Source organism: Engystomops pustulosus, chromosome 6, assembly GCF_040894005.1.
Source record: "Engystomops pustulosus chromosome 6, aEngPut4.maternal, whole genome shotgun sequence".
NCBI lineage: Eukaryota > Metazoa > Chordata > Amphibia > Anura > Leptodactylidae > Engystomops > Engystomops pustulosus.
Genome location: NC_092416.1, coordinates 147570582 through 147590117, shown reverse-complemented (window position 1 = coordinate 147590117; position 19536 = coordinate 147570582). Strand labels below are relative to the sequence as shown.

The 19536-nt window shown below is 41.2% G+C and overlaps 2 protein-coding genes across 7 annotated transcripts in view; both read left to right on the top strand.

The window, feature by feature from the left end:
- The window catches only part of ZNF385C (zinc finger protein 385C), a 200907-nt gene that overhangs the window by 152602 nt on the left and 28769 nt on the right, over nt 1-19536 (top strand). The gene's annotated exons all lie outside the window — the stretch shown is intronic.
- Nucleotides 8110-16937, top strand: C6H17orf113 (chromosome 6 C17orf113 homolog). 2 transcript variants are annotated; one of them, XM_072111685.1, is made up of 3 exons: nt 8110-8373; nt 9527-10126; nt 14157-16937. In XM_072111685.1, the coding sequence occupies exons 2-3, from the start codon at nt 9557-9559 to the stop codon at nt 15699-15701; spliced, it is 2115 nt and encodes a 704-aa protein (XP_071967786.1). In that variant the 5' UTR covers nt 8110-8373; nt 9527-9556; the 3' UTR covers nt 15702-16937. The 2 variants fall into 2 exon arrangements, with proteins under 2 accessions (XP_071967786.1, XP_071967788.1); XM_072111687.1 differs by having other exon boundaries at nt 9524-10126.

Below are 19536 nucleotides of genomic sequence, written 5' to 3'. Positions count from 1 at the left end.
AAAGTACATGGCCCCGAGCCTTGTGCTCCTGTTCACCCTTTCCAAGCCAGAAAGGTCCACGTCTTGTGGCCAGACATACAACTCCTTTTTTTAGTACAAATCCAGAGGTTTTGTCTGCAAAGCCAAATGTGGTGACTTGAGGAATTTCTTAAGCTAATTTCTTATTGACTATTCTTGCTTTGATAACACTCAGCAGTAGGTTATTCCAAATGTCATCTCTAGTCCCCAGGCTGCTGGAGACAAATCTTTCTCGCCATATTGAGGTCAGCTTCCAGTTTAATCAAAGCCTTGGAGCAAAATAGTTAGCTCCTACCTCATGTCACCTTGTTTGGGATGTGCGCACTGCGGGAATTTAGTTTATTGAAGGGGCTGTGTTATATAAGAGAATTTATTAAGGCTTTTCAGAATATAACATTAGCACAAACATTATTTTTATCAGAATGGTGGTGGAGAAGTACCTACGCATTGCTATAACATTTTATTGATTTGATTCAGTGTTTATCATGTCTGATACAAGGGTGTATTAATAGTGTATTCATTTATGTGCATTTTCCACAGATTTTATGTGTTTTTATGAACAATGAACATAAAAATGGGTTATATCAGTGTCATACTTGGCCTTATATCCACCAGTTAAATTAGTTCTAAATCTACTGTAAATTCCTAAAACTGCAATTGATGAATGTGGCTTCTGTTTGTGTTAAGAAAAGAGGTTTTATGAGTTCTATTGTTTATACTTTATGTTCTTTTTTGTTCCTTGAAGAAGGTTTTTCAGTATAATGGCAGGTGCCATCGCTTATGATATAAATGTTCATCAATTTGCATAGAATGACTTCCTAAGTATGATGTTAAATTATGTCACAGGTCAGAAAGGGAATAAAGAATCATTTGTGTTAGGTCATACACATTAAAATAACAGGTTATAAATGGAATAGTTGGAAAAAAAATCCCTTAATTCCCTAATAACCTTTTTTTTTCATTATGTGCCATAGTAATTAATGACACAAACAGAACTGACATGAAATTTATGTCATACTTACCAAAAGGCATATAAAACACCAAACATAATAACCTGTATGTTACCAGAAAGAAATGGAGCAATGTATAAAAGTAACTGTGCAGCGGGACTAGCCAACTGAGCATGTGCGACCAGCAGCAGGGGACAAATAAGAAGTATTTGCTCCTTAAATTTACATGAGGGCCCATAGTGAATATCATTATTTACAGCCACAGAACTCAGCCGGCTTCAGAACTTAACAGAATAGCTGTCATGATCAGTGACCCTCGTTAATTGATGGTACACCACGGAGATATGCAATCAATGGTAAAATGGATTCCCCCTTCATTTTTATGTGTAGATTTAAAAATAAACCTAGATTTAAAAAGAACCTGTAAAGGTGATTTGAGAAACTAACCTTTCACAGGACCTTACGGTAGGTCAGTATCCTAAATCACCCTATATTTTCCTTCTGTGCCTACAATAAACATACAACAAACCTATATACATACCTTGTTGTGGAGCGATCAAAACCTACGAAGTGCTCCATGGAAGCCAGGGTGATACTCATCGGCCTAATTGCACTTATGCCATATATCTGGCACAATGAAGTCGGGGTGTACTATGCCAGCATCAATGAATCACCGAGGAGCCCCGAGAACAGCAGAGATGAGTCCTGTGACCAGGCTCCTCTCATGGTTTATTTCTCTGAAATATAAATATAACATGGACCTGTACTTAGTTTAGTGTCCCAAATGAACCTGAGCTTTTCTCTTTAAAGGACATCTACCACCAGGATGAAGGATTGTAAACCAAGCACACTGATATACTGATGTGTGCCCCCTCTGGCAGGAGCTGCTCTTCTTTCAGCTTCCTATGCCCTTGTTTTTTTTTAAAGTAGGCTTTTAAAATGATGCAAACAAGCCTGAGGGGCTCCAGGCTCCATAGGTATTTATGGAGACTGAAGCCCCTCAGGCTCACTTGCATCCTTTTTAAAGTCTTTTTTCACAAACACAAGGGCATAGGAAGCTTTAAGAAGAGCAGATCCTGCCAGAAGGAGCACACAATTGTATGTCAATGCACTTGGTTTACAATCCTTCATCCTGGTGTTAGATGTCCTTTAACTTTAGGTTCATTGACTTGCTCAAAGATAAGTTTTTCAGTTCCCTGCAGCAGGTTTTCTCCAATGAGTGTATATTCGTTGTATTCATGTACCTTCAGCAGTCATCCTGAACTTGCTGAAGCATTTTTGTCTGATATTTGGGTACGGTGTTACTTATTTCCCTTGCTAGATTTTTTTTCGGATTCATTTGCTACTTTCTCATCTTCAATTTGACAAATGTTTTTTGTGACATTTTTCACTGTCCCATAAAACTATATGAATTAAAGCACAGAGGCCGCAGTGTAGCCCATCTCTCAGAGAGAAACCTCTTATCAGTTTTGCGTTGTCATAGTCCCCTTGACAGTCTCTATCACTACTGCCACACAGTCTTTCATCACAGTATATCACAGGTTTACAGCTGTGCCACATTCCTTCCATTATTCCAGACTTGCTTTCCAGGATTAGAAATGAATTAATGTTATTTTCAAGAGAAACTGAGCATTGGTGTACTTCCCCATTGAAAAAATCTAACCTTTTTTGTATTCCTGCATCACCCCTTTAAGTCTGGTCATATCATGCGTTACACTTTTTCCTATTCACAGGATAGAAGATACATCTTTCATCAGTGGACGCCCAACCGCTGGGACTCCAAACGGGGTTCCCATATCTTGGTTTCCATGCAATTCTATGGGGCCTCTGGAGAAATTCATTCTCTACACTTGACTTCTGATCAACAGTCCAACAGAGATGATTAGAGTGTTAGCTCACATGCACAATCATAACTCCAAAGTACAGAGAATCAGTGGGGGCTCTCAGACTCTTAAAGGGGTTGTCTGAGAGTGATGTGGCCAGGGTGGGCAGCTTAAAAAAATAAACATGTACTTACCTCCTTGGTCCCTTCTGAAGAATTATGATTTGGATTTGGGTTAAAGATTTGCATGTGATGTATCATTGCTTTAAAGTTGGTTTTCTACCTTCAAAATTGCTGCATTTGCTGATTTGCAACTTTTCCCAGCCCACTCCTTCTTTTTAGTATAGTCAATTTACTCCAGATTTGTCATGTGAAACCAGATGTGGTAGACGGAATCATAAAGAGCATATTTTCAAACAGTTTCAACATATAAGCAAATACAGTCTGTTCCCCTGTTGGCGTAGTAAAAAAAATAGAGATTAGATGAACCCAATTAGTATCTATTTTTACACTTATTAAAAAAGTCTCAAATCCATTACACAAATGAACACCTCTTGTGCCATATTTATCAAGCTGTCTAAGCCACCATATTACATCTGATGTGAAAAAGACACCTAGTAAGGTATCAGCCAAATTATAAATCTGCACCTTTGTATGCACAACCTTTCAACTGTCAGGATATACGTGTCATTTCTACCACACAACGGACGCCATAAGCCTCTTCCAATAATCACTTTAATTGGCTTTAACACTTTTGGCAGTTTTGCATTTCGAATAAGTTGTGGAAAGTACCCAGTATTGGGTATTTTTTTTGTACCTGCCTGTACCTCCCTTGGTACCCTCCTGTAGACAAGGTACCACATGATACACAACATTACTGCAGTGTCATGTGTCAAACTGTTCAGCTCTGACTGCTCTTCATCAGGGAGAGAAATGGGTACATTTTGCAGTGATAAATAACAGCTTTGTGTTTTTATCTGCTCTTTTTACATCTGAGCTACTTTTTCTTATTCTTGTATCTTGTGTATTTGATTTTTAACTCAGTGTATGTCTTTATATACTTGGACTAATACAGTTTTATACTGTGTAGTATTTGGTTGTTGGTTCTTCTTTTGTGAGTTTTTGGTTCTATGATGTTTGTTTTGAGGTGTTCTACAGTTTGTACAGAAAATATTCAGACCTCTTTAAATTTTTCACTCGTTTCATTGCAGCCAATTGGTAAGATTAAAAAAAGTATTTTTTTTTTTGCTCATTAATGTGCACTCTGCATTGCATCTTGAAAGAAAAAAATCTGAAATGTAGATATTTCTGCTAATTTTTTAAGAAAAACTAAAATCTTACATGGTCATAAGTATTCAGCCCCTTTGCTCAGTATTGAGTAGAAGCAGTTTTTGAGATAGTACAGCCATGAGTGTTCTTGGGAATGATGCTACAAGTTTTTCACACCAGGATTTAGGAATCCTCTACCTCTTCCTTGAAGATCCTCTCCAGTTTCCTCAGGTTGGATGGTGAACGTTGGTGGAAGCCATTTTCAAGTCTCTCCAGAGATGCTCAATAAGGTTTAGGTCGGGGCTCTGGCTGGTCCAGTCAGGAATGGTCACAGAGTTGTTCTGAAGCCGCTACTTTGGTATTTTAGCTCTGTGCTTAGGGTCATTGTAATGTTGGAAGGTGAAGCTGCAGCCCAGTCTGAGGTCCAGAGCACTCTGGAAGAGATTTTCATCCAGGATATCTCTGTACTTGGCTGCATTCATCTTTCCTTCAATTACACCCAGTGGTCCTGTCCCTGCCCCCACAGCATGATGCTGCCTCCACCATGTGTCACTGTTGGGATTGTATTTGGCAGGTGATGAACAATGTCTGGTTTTCTCCACATATACTACTTAGAATTAACACCAAAAAGTTCAATCTTTGTCTCATCAGACCAGAGAGAATCTTATTTCTCATAGTCTAGGAGTACTTCATGTGTTTTCTGCAAACTGTACTTGGGCTTTCATATGTCTTGCAGTGAGGAGAGGCTTCCACTCTGCCATAAAGCCCGGACTGGTGGAGGCTGCAATGTTAGGTGACTTTGTGGAACTTTCTCCAATCTCCCTACTGCATTTGTGGAGCTCAGACAAAGTGATCTTGGTGTTATATATGAGGGTCATAGCAAACGGACTAAAAAGTTTTTTGATCTTACCAATTGGCTGCAATGAAACAGAGTAAAAAATGTAAAGGGGTCTGAATACTTTCCGTAACGACTGTAGGCTTTGAAGTGAAGAAATTAGACCTAATTGCTAATTCTGACAGTCGTTGAGCTGATGGGATCCCACCTCATACCTACTTGTATTCCAGTTTTACATGTAGATTAGGGGACCCTACTGTGTTACGAACTATGACCTGCATACTGACCTTTTAAAAAAAAAACTGATAAAATCTGCCCAAAAAAGAAAACAGAAACACACTTGCATTAGACTGTAAAATATACTGCAAATAATGTTTCATCTGTTATACTAACGGAAGGGAATAGTCATTACTTTCTTTATTTTGAGGAAATCATAATAGATAACTTTCTACAGTTCTAGTATCAACAGGACATTAAAGGAGATTTCTCTATAGATCTGACTATGAAAGGCATCGGCTGAGTTCTGCCGCACACGAAATACTTTTGTTTGTGTTTGCATCTCTGCTGCTAAAATTTATTTTGATATAACTGCCATAGGAGTCAGTGATCCATGTAGAATATACCAGAGGCAAAGGATGATATAACTGTACGCATTCCCCAGCCTCGGCCAATGTTCTCTTCTTAAAGCAGAGGCATCATTACAGAAATCCACGTTATATAAAAATGTCATTACGTTAATATACAGTAATAACCAATAAGCAGCTAATGTTCTAAAAAATCTTGCGCCAAATATTCTCTGTAACATCCCTGTCTCTATGATGAGTCTGTAGGAGGTACATGGACCAAGTTGTGTAATGCAGTAATAAGTGCTGCGTAGTGTTTTTATGGAATATGTTCAAGGATTTCCAAAAATGTTAACCACTTAGATGCAACCACTCAGTATCAATATCTAAGGCTGTGATGGCTAACCTATGACAAGAGTGGCAGAGGTGACACGCCATGATGTTGTTGCGGCATCCGGAGGCAGGGCAACTCTCCTTCTGAGAGCACGGCGCAGTGCCCTTTAGATACCACTATTCATGCCATGCTCTCAGCAGAAGAGTTGCCCCGTCTCCGGATTCTGATGCTGTCTGCTTGCTGCTCTGGCTTCACTACGTGTCAGAATCAACATCCGGAGGCAGGGCAACTCTCCTGCTGAGAGTGCCAATGGCAGCCATCTTACCTTGGTTAGTGAAAACAGTTAGTTAGACAGTGAAGCCATAGAACTTTCCCGAACATTTGCCCATCCCACGGCGGACGGCTGGACCCAGTCCATTCCAGTAATTACATGGTGGATGGAGGAGACATCTCATGCTTGTGTGGCCATTATCTTAAAGCAATTACCATAATTTCACCTAGCCACTACCCACCGCAGACAGCTGCTTTGTATGGCATGCAGGAGCCAAGAAATAAATCAGGAGACCAAACAAAATAAGAAATGGAAAATCTCTACTTGGTAGGCTATTTCTAATTTGAGCAAGAGGGGGCTAACTAGCCCTAAGGCACCATAACCAAGGAGTAAAACTTAACCTTTATTAGTATTAAATAATAAATGATGACCAAAAACTGTTGCGCCGATGCCACGTGTGAAAATATCCCAGTGCTGGTTTACCAGATTCCCCAGACTGGGTGTCATATATGCCACATAAATGTTAATGGGGTGAACTATAGTTGTGGGTAGTAGATTTGCAATGTCAGGTGAGACTCCAATGTGGGTTATATATACGTAATCTATGCAGGTAGATGAACTCAGGAGGGTGCAGTCTGCACCTCCTGGTCAGATCAACAGGCTTTTTTCACCATATTGCCCAGATGGGTTACTGTGGTTTCTTTTGCGTTAGGTCCTCATAGTGTGACCCAATGTCACATGTTTCAACTGTAGGATTTTAGGGAAAGGTGAAAAGATGGTCCCCAGTTATACAATCACTAAGATGGGCTGCTTTATTAGCATCTATGCCATGATGCCATGTTGTTAAATCACCCTACATATTCTGATTATCAGTTGACCCAGTCGTCCCATACACCTGGAGAAATTCATTCACACCTCACACTACCAGTATTGATTCTATACTGCCTCCTTATGTAGTTATCTATTAAATTGAACACTGGATTGGTGTGCCCTGCTGACTAAAATTTAGCTACCAAAGCCCCCCAACATGTTTCGCCGAGTAATCGGCTTCATCGGGGATAACGGGCTTAGCTGTAAATCAGCACTCAAATACTTATGTTAAAAACAAAAGCAACAACCAGAATACTCCTATACACTGACCCAAAAAAACTAATGAAATAAAAGATGTCAACTGACCATGCGTAAATATACACTGTGACCCCCCCCCCAAAAAAGAAAACATAATAAAAGCTAACAACAATTTTTAAGTACCCAAAAATGCATGCAAGCCACATGCAAGCATTTCTTCAATTGGATGTTCTTGGATACGACGACCATTGCTGGAGTGCGCATACAAACAAATTGTTACTGAGGGTTACTGCATGTCCCACAGCCATCCTGTGGTAATGAACTGAATCCAGGTGGATGGGCACCACAATAGTGCATATGTGGTTACTGCTGCAAGAGTGAGAAGGTGGCTGTATCCAAGGACAACTATCTTGTTTTAAGGGAGAAAGTAACTACATTCATGAATTAGGGACAGGCATCTCATTTAAGGATAAGGATAAGATTGCCCCAACTCTGGATGCTGTCACTGTACGCATGCTGCTGTCTTCACTACCTGACAGTGTCACCCAGAAGTGGGACAACTCTCCTTCTCAGTTCCTTAAACAGATTATTGGTGTCAGACCACCGGGACCCTCAGTGACCTTGAGAAGGGGTCCCAGATCCCTCAGTGTAAAAGGGACATGAATATTGCTGCATTCCCATACATGACACTGACTGTAAAGTGTCTAGGACACAGTTTTTGTGGCTACTTGGGGGTCCCGGCTAAGACCCTTGTCTTGTGTTGTGTTTTAAAAGTAAATGTGAACAAAATATTCACACATTTATAAAAAAAAAAAAAGAGAGAGGCTCAGAATCAGGTGGGGCCGATGAGGCTGAGGATTTTAGTTTCCAAATATCCCGGCAGGAGTGAGAGCCCGGCTGTGACTGCCGGATCATTGTGCCCCAGTACTAGTGATGAAGGACAGGAGAGCCGCGCACATCTCCGGCCACTAGGGGGCAGCACTGACAATGCGGCGGAGCAGCGCTGGGCACACGGTGACATAGAGCAGACACACGCATCATGGCTGCTCCCATGTCCCTGAGTGCTCCTGCGGCCGCCTGTACTGCCTTGTTCTCGCAGTGCTGAGCACTGTGGACAGTGGAGAAAGCGCCAGTGCTGTATGTGCAGCGGCTCCGGGGATGGAGAGGAGCAGCTGTGACTGGCATCAATGTCCTCCTTCTATGTGACCTGGAGAAGAGAGGAGTGAGCTCAGTCATCTGCAGGGTATGTATGTGCAGCCTGCAGGGTATGCATGTGCTGCAGGGGATGTATATACTGCCTGCAGGGTATGCATGTGCTGCAGGGGATGTATGTACTGCCTGCAGGGTATGTATGTGCAGCCTGCAGGGGATGCATGTATTTCAGGGTATGTATGTGCAGCCTGCAGGGGATGCATGTGCTACAGGGTATGTATGTGCAGCCTGCAGGGGATGCATGTATTTCAGGGTATGTATGTGCAGTCTGAAGGGGCTGTAAGTTCAGCAAGGGATCTACATGCAGACTGCAGAGGATGCATGTAGTACAGGGGATGTATGTGCAGCCTGCAGGGGATGTATGTGCTACTGTGTATGTATGTGCAGCCTGCAGGGGATACATTTACTGCAGGGTATATGTGTGCTACTGGGTATGTATGTGCTACCTGCAGGGGATGCATGTACAGCAGGGGATCTATGTGTAGCCTTCAGGGGATGCATGTACTGCAGGGTATGTATGTGTAGCCTGAAGTCAATGTTCTGCAGGATATATGTGTTGTACTGGCTATGGTATTTGCAGCCTGCAGGGCGTGCATGTGCTGCAGGGGATGGATGTGCTGCTAGGTATGTATATACTACCCGCAGGGGATGTATTTGTTGCCTGCAGGGTATTTATGTGCAGCAGGGCATGTATGTGTAGGAAGGTATGCATGTGCAGCAGAATATATATATGTAAGTGTATCAGGGCATACCAACTACCCCCATTCAGATATTGGTGATAATTACCTGAAAACCCTCTAGGATCCTGCAGAGAACAGTAAACACACAGTGGTGTGAACAGAACTTTAGCCTTGCACAAAGAGGTTGGTGTGCAGGAATTACCTACATGTTGTATGCCTTAACTTGGATGAGAGTGGACCCAGGATGTAGGATATTGGAGATACCTTGGGCAACCTGGTGTGTTAGACATATAAATAAAGGGGCTGTCTGGGATTTGCTGAGTTAACGTTGGCACGCTGTGTGTGAATGCAGCCTGCGGGTTACTAAAATTACTGGAGGGGGTGGTTGTACTTCTTAAAGTAGACCCAAATAATGTTCAGTAAAATGTCCCTGAACAATTTCTGTGGGAGCCGGAGTTATGTCCTAACCGTAATTTCTTTCCCCTTGTCTTTTTCGTCCAGCAGTCTTGAGCTGTTGGCTCAGTGTAATGCAGCATGGACAACCTCAATCCTCCCTTAATGTTTGATTTCACCATGGGCAGTGGCGGTGGCATGGTGACCCCTGGAAAAAAGCCAGCAGGGGAGACTTCAAACTCTAATAAGAAATGTAAGAGGTATTTCAACGAGCACTGGAAGGAAGAGTTCACGTGGCTGGAGTTTGATTATGAGCGAAAGCTGATGTTTTGTATGGAGTGTCGGCAGGCTCTTGTCAAGAACAAGCATGGCAAAGCTGAGAACGCCTTCACTGTGGGGACTGACAATTTTCAGAGACATGCACTTTTGCGTCATGTGACGTCGGGTGCCCATAGGCAGGCGCTGGCTGTGAATAGTGAGCAGCTAGCCATGGAAATACAGTTTCACCAAGAGTTAAAGTCTGTCATCAAAGCTGAGATGGATCCATCTAAGATAGCTATTCTGACCACTGTCTACACCATGGCCAAGGAGGGCATCTCAAGTGGTAAACTTTCATCTCTGCTGGAGCTGCAGAAATTTAATCTATGTGAAGCTCTCTTGTCTTCCGAGCAAAATGAATATTACCATCCAAGCAGTGTAAGACAAATGCAGGTGTGTACAGACAGACCCCCATAGTAAAAACCTACAGGAACAGATGAGCTATAAAAAGTAATGTATCCAAAGCTGGAGTAGAACATACTTACATAAAATGCTTGAATTGTTACATAGGCAATTACAATGGAAGATTAGTTTTAGGGTGTATTCGCACATTCAACTTACATTTTTTCTGTAATTTCTGTAAAAAGTGATACATGTCTGCAACATTAACTGCCCTTATTCCCTTTTCTATAACTAGAGTCATAAAGAATGTTTAGGATATGTTCAATGTGCAAGGGTGGGAAATGGAAAACAATGCCTCCTTTTGCCACCTTACCAAGTATGACTTACAAGAAGCCTAATAATATGGTGTGGGATTGAAACCAAACCCGTAGATCTATTCCAGAAGGAACAGATTCCCAGCGACCTGTAGACAGCGATGTTTCCACCTAGTTGGGTCTTCAGTACAATGTATGGAACTGGTTTGGAGTGAAAGGCTGTTGACTTGGGTAAGGAAGTAAGAGTTCATCTAATGGAGAGTTTGCCAGTTAAGGAGAACTCTTACATCCTGACCCTAGTATACGTTCTAGGTTCTTGAAACAAAAACCTTAAAATGTTTGGATTCAGTACATCAAACCTACCATAGTTTCTTTTCTTGTTGTTTTCAGTGCTGATGGCTACATTGGTCTTGATTTTGTTTTATCAGCAATCTGGTAAATGAAGTGTCACCCTGCGGTATTATCTCATCAGAATCATGGCAAGCCAGCATTAGAGACACATTTACCAGCTTGTACCCCACCAAAATACCAGCCCCCTCTGATAGGATATGAAATCACCCCCAATATTGTATGCAAATGAGCTGAAAACAGCTGAGATGAGTCACACTTTGGCCTAAAGGTTCACTTTCGATGCCAATATCTTGCGCTTTATGGTATCTACAACCATGACTGTTTTGTATTAAAGGTAAGACCCTCATATTCCAGGATCTTGATCCTTTGATCTACAAAATTGGAGACTGAGGCAATTAAAGACATAGTTTACATAGGACTACGAGCTGCAGCTACAAATCTGCCTGATGTGATTTGATTTCTATAGATAAAAGAATGAATTCCTGAAAGGACACTTTAAACCCTTACCTAGGTTACATGTGGTTTAGTTAGACAGAAGCTGGTGACAATGCTGTGTTGGGTAACATACATTAATACAATTCACTCCTCTTTATGGAATAAGCCAATGTAAGTAAAGTTAATATACTAAGATTCTTACCTTAAAGAGCACCTGTCATCCATATTGAAGGCACTAGGGTCTGCTTACTAAAGTAAGCGTCTCTTTTAATGTACGTTTAAATCTCAGCATGCTCTGCAAGTCACGCACATTAAAAAAGCACCAGACAAGACTATGCAGATGCATCAAAAACGCATTGCACTCTGAAACACAAGCAAGTCCAATGCATTTTTTACGTATCAATTACCATAGAAAATATAGACCTGAGTCCTTTATCTGCGCGTGAAAAACTGAGACACTGAACAAACTCTGACTGAAAACTGATTGCACTCTGATGCAAAAAGTGCGTTTTTCACTGCCCAAACCCTGATCACACCCTGATCAGACTCTGACGTGATCTGCAACGCAAGTGTGAAAGAGGCCTTACACTGCTAGGGTTATGGTAACCATCCTATAACGCTAGCAGACACTGCCTCGTTGTAAAACAGAAATGCCGGACCCCGCTGTAAGCGGTCGGGAGTATTGATGAGGCGCTGCTTCTCCCCCGGACCGCCCCTCCCACCCCATAGGCCGTCAGTGATTGCAGAGCTTCATGCGGCAGTCACCGCCCCTAATCCCGCCCCCTCATGAATACGCCCGACCGTGGTCCGGTGTTTCTATTGTACAGCGCGTCAGTGTCTGTTAGCGTTACTGGAGGTTTCCGATAACGCTAGCAGTGTAACACTGCCACATCTGTTGTAGCACTAGGAGCGGCTTACTTTAGTAAGCAACTCCTAGTGCCTTTTATATGGGGGAATAAATGGTGGGATAATATTTGCAATATTCCACTGGCATATGGAGTCATGGCAACAGATTGTTTCTGCCACAGAGTGTGACGATCTGAGCCAAGATGGCAGCGCCCATGGTTGCTAGTGTTAAGGGTGCAATATGCAGCAAACGCCCACCTTGTATGGAGAGGACTCCATACACCCACAGCCGACATATAAAGTATCATCACGTGTCGGTAAGGGGTCCGATGCAGGTGTCCAGGATGCCTGGTGCATGGAAATAGAACGGGACCCTGCACCCAGACAACCACGTCTCTTTTACTCATCTAGCCAGTCCCTCCTTCTCTGCCTCTCGTGAGAATCGTAAGAAATGAAACGGCAGGCAAAGAAGGAACAACAGCATTTTTGCTTGCCCCCGTACTCCTCACCCGGCATATAAAATGACCCCCGACTTTTGAAAATTTTCAGGGGTTAAAAAGTTGCAGTATGCAGGATTTACATCCTCCAAAGGACAAATCTAAAGGACTGTGAGAGCAAAATAAGAAGGCTTTTAACGAAGATTGGTTGTTTACTTGTTACAAAAAGAAATCATTTCATTGGAGGTCAGTGGAAACTCAGTTCTCAAAGAAAAACAGATGCAATCCTGTAAGAGCATGGTAAACACATTGCAGGTTCTCTGCAGAATACACCTTCACTAAACTTCATAGAAACAGGCTGTTTACTTGGGAATAAAGCTATGACTACTTGGCAAATACTATAAAAACCAAAACTGACAACAATTGCTTTTTGTTTTTCCACCAGATCCTCTGCTCCCACAAACACACACATATTATATAGAACACAAAACAAAAGGTAATTGCAATAAATACCAAGTTAGGCTGCATTATTGTTGGGTTAAACATGGAAAGGGAATAAATGACTATTTCACTCTGTGCTCACATTTACATCTAATACTCTGTCTTTCTGTAAATGTTTCCCTTATTTTGACTCTTATAAAAATGGTCCAGTTATTGGATTCATTGGAAAGGGTCTGTTTTGTACAGAAGCTCCGCTCTTCTTTGCTCGGATCTATTTTACGCAAGAGATATCTGAAAGGCACAGTAATGCAATAAAAATGAAGGGCACATTCAAAGGTCACTGGGTTTTGGATATTTGCCCTTTATATAAAAGAAGAGGAAAAAACCCTCTTGGAATGGCCCTAGCCTTTAATTAATCACTGCCCAGCTCACTAAGCCTCCTCCAGCCATGGCATGCATCACTCCCTGCTGTTTTTTTAATATATATATAGGGAAATCACTTGTAACAAAAATGAAATAGAATTGTACAGATGCCACGAGGCATTATCTGAGCCCAGTTAAATCTGGCAGCCAGCTGGAGATTTGCATGCCCAGTAATGGGAAAGAGAACAAGGCAAAGATCTGAGCCTCTGCGCTTTTCTGCTGCCTGTGGGACTTTAAATAGGTCAAGTACAATACTTATTTGTTGTCAATATTAAAAAAGAGAGATTTTTTTTCCATAAGATCACAGAAAACAGATTGTAGTCTATTGTAGTCTATTGTATTATCAAGGGCGTTTACTTAAAAATCAGCTTGAAGGGCACTGTCCAAATAAGAAATTGGAGCTTCTGCCATTCATGTTTAGCTCCTGGTCCTTTCAGGGGGCTTTCCCTAAAATTAACTATAATCTTGTAGCCAGCTGACGTACTGCCATTTATTTGGAGTGTATATCTTCAACGTGCACATCCATTCGATGCACAGACTTGTGACCAGTAGTCGAATTTCCCCTTTCGGCACTCATGAGAAAGAGGCGGCTCCTTTTAGAAATCAGGCCCCAACTGCTGGTAATCATGTGATAGGGGGAGACATGTGGTGACCTGCGAGAGCTTCACTACTTAATATCCTCAAACTTTTTATTATATTCTAATAGAAGACTTGAACACTTATTCTGGTAATACCACACAGTCAATGTTGTGTGATTTAGTGGGTGAAGTATAATTTATCATGTAGACATACGAGAGATAAAGATTGACATACTGTTGTGTTTGGTCAATTCAGGAAGCCATTGTTAAAGTACTACGCAGTGAAGATCGAAAGAGATTGAAAGATTCTCCATTTATTGGGCTTGTGTTTGATGAGACCATGGATATTGCAGAACAACGAAGTCTTGTTGCGTTCACTACATCCATTTCACCATGTGATGGACAACTCTACATTGCATTTCTGGGCAAGATTCAGTTATGTTCCGGAGATGCCGGCTCAGTTTTAGACCAAGTAAAAGACCTACTGAATGACTTCCATGTTCTACCTAAGAAGGTATCTTGGCTCAGTTCTGATGGAACATCGCTTATGGCAGATAGGCATAGTGGTGTTGGCGAAAAGCTCAAGTCTCTTTGTCCACTTGTATCACAGTTTCACAGTATATCACACAGAAGGTCTTTGCTTCCAGCTGAAAGTTTTACCAGCGTTGAATATGTGCGAAAATATGAAAGTATTATAGATGCTGTATATAGACTGTATGGCAATAAAAATGGGGACAGTCAAAGCTTCCATGAGTTGAAAAACATTCTCAGCATCTGTGGTATTGACTTGAATTGTGCAAGAATGGTTCATTGGATATCCATCTTGCCAGCTATTGAAACTATTGACTCTTCTTGGCCGACTCTTATTCTTTTACTGGAGAGTGAATCTGCCAAGTCTCCTATAGCCAGTGGACTGTGTATGGAGTTGAAAAAGTTCTGGTTTGTTGCTTTTACCAAGGTTTTACTTGATATTCTTCCCATCTTCCAAAAACTTAACCAGTTCTTCCAGATTGAGGATCTTGATATATCCATGATAAATCCAATAGTCACGGCATCACATGCCACTCTGCTGGCCCAAAAATCTACCAATGGACAGAACTTTCAAGAGTTCCTTAATGAGCTGAATGAACATCCAGATGAGGACAATGAGAGCCGGTTCTACTATAAAGGAGTAGAACTGGTTGACTGCACCAAAGTCCAATTAAAAGACTTTGAGCTTATTAAAGAATCCTGTCTTGAAAATGTGTGCAAAAGTTTACAGGACCGATTTCCTAATGGTGTACTTAAAGTAGTCAGCTCTTTTTCAGTTGTCTTCAATCCAAAGAGTTACCCTTCCTCCTTGGATGATATTGGTTCTTATGGTGAAATGGAACTACGGCACCTCCTACAGTATTTCTCTCATGTCTTAGTTCCAGAGAGAGCATCAAATGACTTTGCCCTCTTCAAACGTATTGTTTTCAGCCTTAGCAATTTGAGTTTTCGTGATCTTTGTGTCAAGCTGGTTCAATCCAGCTCGGAGATGCACGAGCTTTTTCCAGACTTTACTGTCTTAGCTGCTGTTGCTTTAGTCATGCCACTTGGATCTGTACTTTTTGACAAAGTAAGTCAGGTAAAGGAGTTGCAGAAGCAGATTTGCCATGAGGAAAGAACATCTGGAGACCTTAGTGATGTTCTCAAGATTGCTCTTGATGGCCCAGTACTTAATGAGTTAGACTTTTCTAGAGCAATTCATTACTTTGAAAACACAAGGGAACCGGAGTCATTAGTCTCGGAAGGCAGGTGGGAAACCCAGGATGAATGAAGTAGTAGTCACAGTGTGACTGCTAGAAAATACAGGGTCATAATTTTAGTTCTAGGGAATTACATGTACCTTACCAAATATTGATTTCCACCGTGTAATACTTAAGAAGGGAACAATTAATGGTTAAGTAGGGAACAATTCCTGTGGCTCAGTACAGGTTACTGGTCGGCTTTCCTAAACAACAAGTCCTGTCCTATCACATAATATATATTTCCATCGCTGAAATGTAACAGCTTTCAGTAACAGAGTTTGAAGTTCGAAGAACAACAACAGATGATCTGATTTTATTTTGTGTATTCTAGTTTTTGTTCTTCATTACATATTATATGATATGTTGATGATTTCAGCAAAGTGTTTATTAGTCAGGTCTGCTAGTTTATAACTTTTGAAGAAGATTTCTAGTTTTACAATTTAGAAGGCCCATTCTTGGGAATGACTATCAAGCATTGCAAGAGTGTGGAGACCTATAGCCATTGATGCTCCACTCATTTCACCTGTCTACTAACAAGGAAGCCACGTAGCAGCAAGATACGGGTCGATAAACCCATGTAAACTTTGAAGTTTTCATCTGAGTAGTGATATCCATCGAAACACCTGTTTCGAAGAGTTTGATCTGCATTGATCTTATACAGAATGCCAGTAATGTTTTGAAGCCAGAAAACGTATTTTGTTTCAATAGAAGGTTTTCATTAAATGTCTTTCTATTTTTTTATTTATAATAGTTTAAATCAGTATAAGTCTATTTTCTTTTGTAAATGCAAGTTGCAGATGTGAACGTTTAACTATGTCCTTATACAATATACAGTGCAACATCAAACGTACAGTACAGGCCTAAAGTTTGGACACACCTTCTCATTCTCAAAGAGTTTTTGGTATATTCTTGACTATAAAAATAGTAGATTCACACTGAAGGCATTAAAACTATGAATTAACACATGTGGAATTATATACTTAACAAAAAAAAGTGTGAAACTACTGAAAATCTTCTAGGATTTTCAAAGTAGGCACCTTTTGCTTTGATTACTGCTTTGCACACTCTTGGCATTCTCTTGATGAGCTTCAAGAGGTAGTTGGTCTTCCAACAGTCTTGAAGGAGTTCTCAGAGATGCTCAGCACTTGTTGGCCCTTTTGCCTTCACTCTGTGGTCCAGCTAACACCAAACAATCTTGATTGGGTTCAGGTCTGGTGACTGTGGGGACCATCATTTATTTTTGAACAGGACAACGACTGCAAACACACCTCCAGGCTGTGTAAGGGCTATTTGACCAAGGAGAGTGATGGGCACTCTCCTTGGTCAAATAGCCCTTACACAGCCTGGAGGTGTGTTTGCAGTCGTTGTCCTGTTCAACAATAAATGATGGTCCAACTAGACGCAAACCCGATGGAATAGCATGCCACTGCAAGATGCTGTGGTCACCATGCTCGTTCAGTATATCTTCAATTTTGTCCATTCGTTCACCTTTTCTGCGTTGCACACAGAAAAAAATTTTGGAACCATAGATCTTTGGACTCGTCAAACCAAGGCGCTGATTTCCACTGGGCTAATGTCCATTCCTTGTGATTCTTAGCCCAAACAAGTCTCTTCTCCTTCTTACCTGTCCTTAGTGGTTTCCTAGCAGCTATTTTACAATGACGTCTGCTGTTGTAGGGATGTGTCTGCTGCTAGAACTCTGTGTGGCAGTGACCTGGTATGTGGTCTCAGCTGCTGTTAACCTGTGATTTCTGAGGCTGGTGATGCGAATGAACTTCCCTGCAGCAGCGGTGACTCTTGGTCTTCGTTTCCTGGGGTGGTCCTCATGGGAGTCAGTTTCTTTGTAGCGCTTGATGGTTTTTGCAACTGCACTTGGGGACACTTTCAAAGTTTTCCCAATTTTTCCGACTGACTGACCTTCATTTCTTAAAGTAATGATGGCCACTCGTTTTTCTTTACTTAGCTGCTTTTCTATAGCCATAATCTAACAGTTTATTCAGTGGGACTGATGGTCCCAACCCCATTTATAAGGTAAGAAATCCCACTTATTAAACCTGACAGGGCACCTGTGATGTGAAAACCTTTTCTGGTGACTACCTTTTAAAACTCATCAAGAGAATGCCAAGAGTGTGCAAATCAGTAATCAAAGCAAAAGGTGGCTACTCTGAAGAGCCTAGAATATAGGAATATTTTTAGTTGTTTCACACTTTTTTGTTAAGTATTTATGTGTATCTACAATTTTTATAGTGAGGAAAATACAGAGAACTCTTTGAATGAGAAGATGTGTCCAAACATTTGGTCTGTACTGTATACTTTCACCAGCATTTACACTACTAAACTATCAGCCCCATCAGGTAGAGTATATATTGTCCTTTATAGAATTCCCTCTGTTAGATGAAATTTTGGTTGTTTACCTATAAAAAAATATCACTTTAAAGTCATATGAGAAGAGTCGTGTATTGCATGTGATTAGTAACTTTCAGAGTTTGGAGGGGAGCATTACTTTAGACACCCCATCTTAAGTTCTATATGTGTGGGACCATGCTTTTCATATTGTATTAAAGATATATATCATCTTTGAGATTGCAATCTTGGAATGGACAAACTGCAAATAAAGAGTTTTATCTTTATATGTTTCTAGGTGCTAGAGATAGGAGCGAGTGAAGGGGGGCTTCCCCGAGATTTATATAACAGAGGGAATTCTAGAAAGGACATTTCATACCCTACCTGAGGTGGCAAACAGTTTAAAGGAAATCTATTATCAGAATCCATCATGATAAACCAGGGACACTTACTCATAGATCCAGGCACTGTGACTGTGGTAAACTTGTTATATTGTTAATTTGTTATATCCTTCCTTCTAAAATAAACTTTTATAATCATATTAATGAGCCTGAAAGGTTACTGTTCCCAGATCCTCTCCATGTTGTAGCCTCACAGACTGTTAAGCCCCTTCTACACTTGCAAGGTGTGCTGTCCGGATCGCACGACCCAAACACTGCAAACCGGAACTGAACTCAGCATGTCAGTTCAGTTCCGGTTTGCAGCGTTCGGGCCGTGCGACAGCCTTAGGCTGTCTCAACCTCCCCCTGTGTTCCTGCTTGGCACTCCCCCCTACCTCTTCCTGATGTAATCTGAAAGCAGATTCAGGTCCAGGCACAGTGTAACAGCCTCTGAATCTCTAGCACGGAGAAGCTCTGTGAAAAACGGCTCAATAGCATTTCAGCTTCATTAGCATAATTTTAAAAGTAGGAGGAGGCCATGTATGACATATATAAGATGATTACCACAGTTATGGTGCCCAGATCTATAAGTAAGCGTCCCTGGTTTATCCTGCTTGATTTTTACTGTAGATTTTCTTTAATGAGGTAAAATCTGGTGACGGAGTCCCTTTAAGGGAGTTGTGCTTTTTTCTACTCTGGTGACCTGGTGCAAGCACCTTCAGCTACGGTTTGGCTGTTGGCCAGTGATTGAGACCTATCCCCAAAGAGGAGCTTCAGAAGCTGGAACTTAGAGTTCAGGTAAGTTTATGTTACAAAACAACTACATTACTCACAGACCCATTCATATTGGTTCAGAAATAAGTCGACCATATTTGTTTAGCCACTGGCATCAGCATCTGATAGAGACTGGTGGCCTTTAGTTGTGCGACAGTTCTCCTCTCGGACACTTCTGATAAATCTCTCTCATTGTTTCATACAACCTAATACAATATAATTTCTATTCTAACGAAAAACATACGAAACAGCAGGTAATGAATGTGTGTATGCAATGTTATGTGGTTTCTTGCACATGTGGTTGTTAACTGAAAAAAAAATGCTTAAAAGAAGATGGATAAAGAAATTCCATGCAGAATCCAAAAAG

What these genes read in the sequence shown, in the direction of transcription:
- C6H17orf113 (XM_072111685.1), top strand. Translation starts at nt 9,557, where the DNA reads ATGGACAACCTCAATCCTCCCTTAATGTTTGATTTCACCATGGGCAGT. An exon ending in GCAGTGTAAGACAAATGCAG is followed by an intron (nt 10,127 to 14,156) that starts GTGTGTACAGAC and finishes TGGTCAATTCAG; the next exon opens with GAAGCCATTGTTAAAGTACT.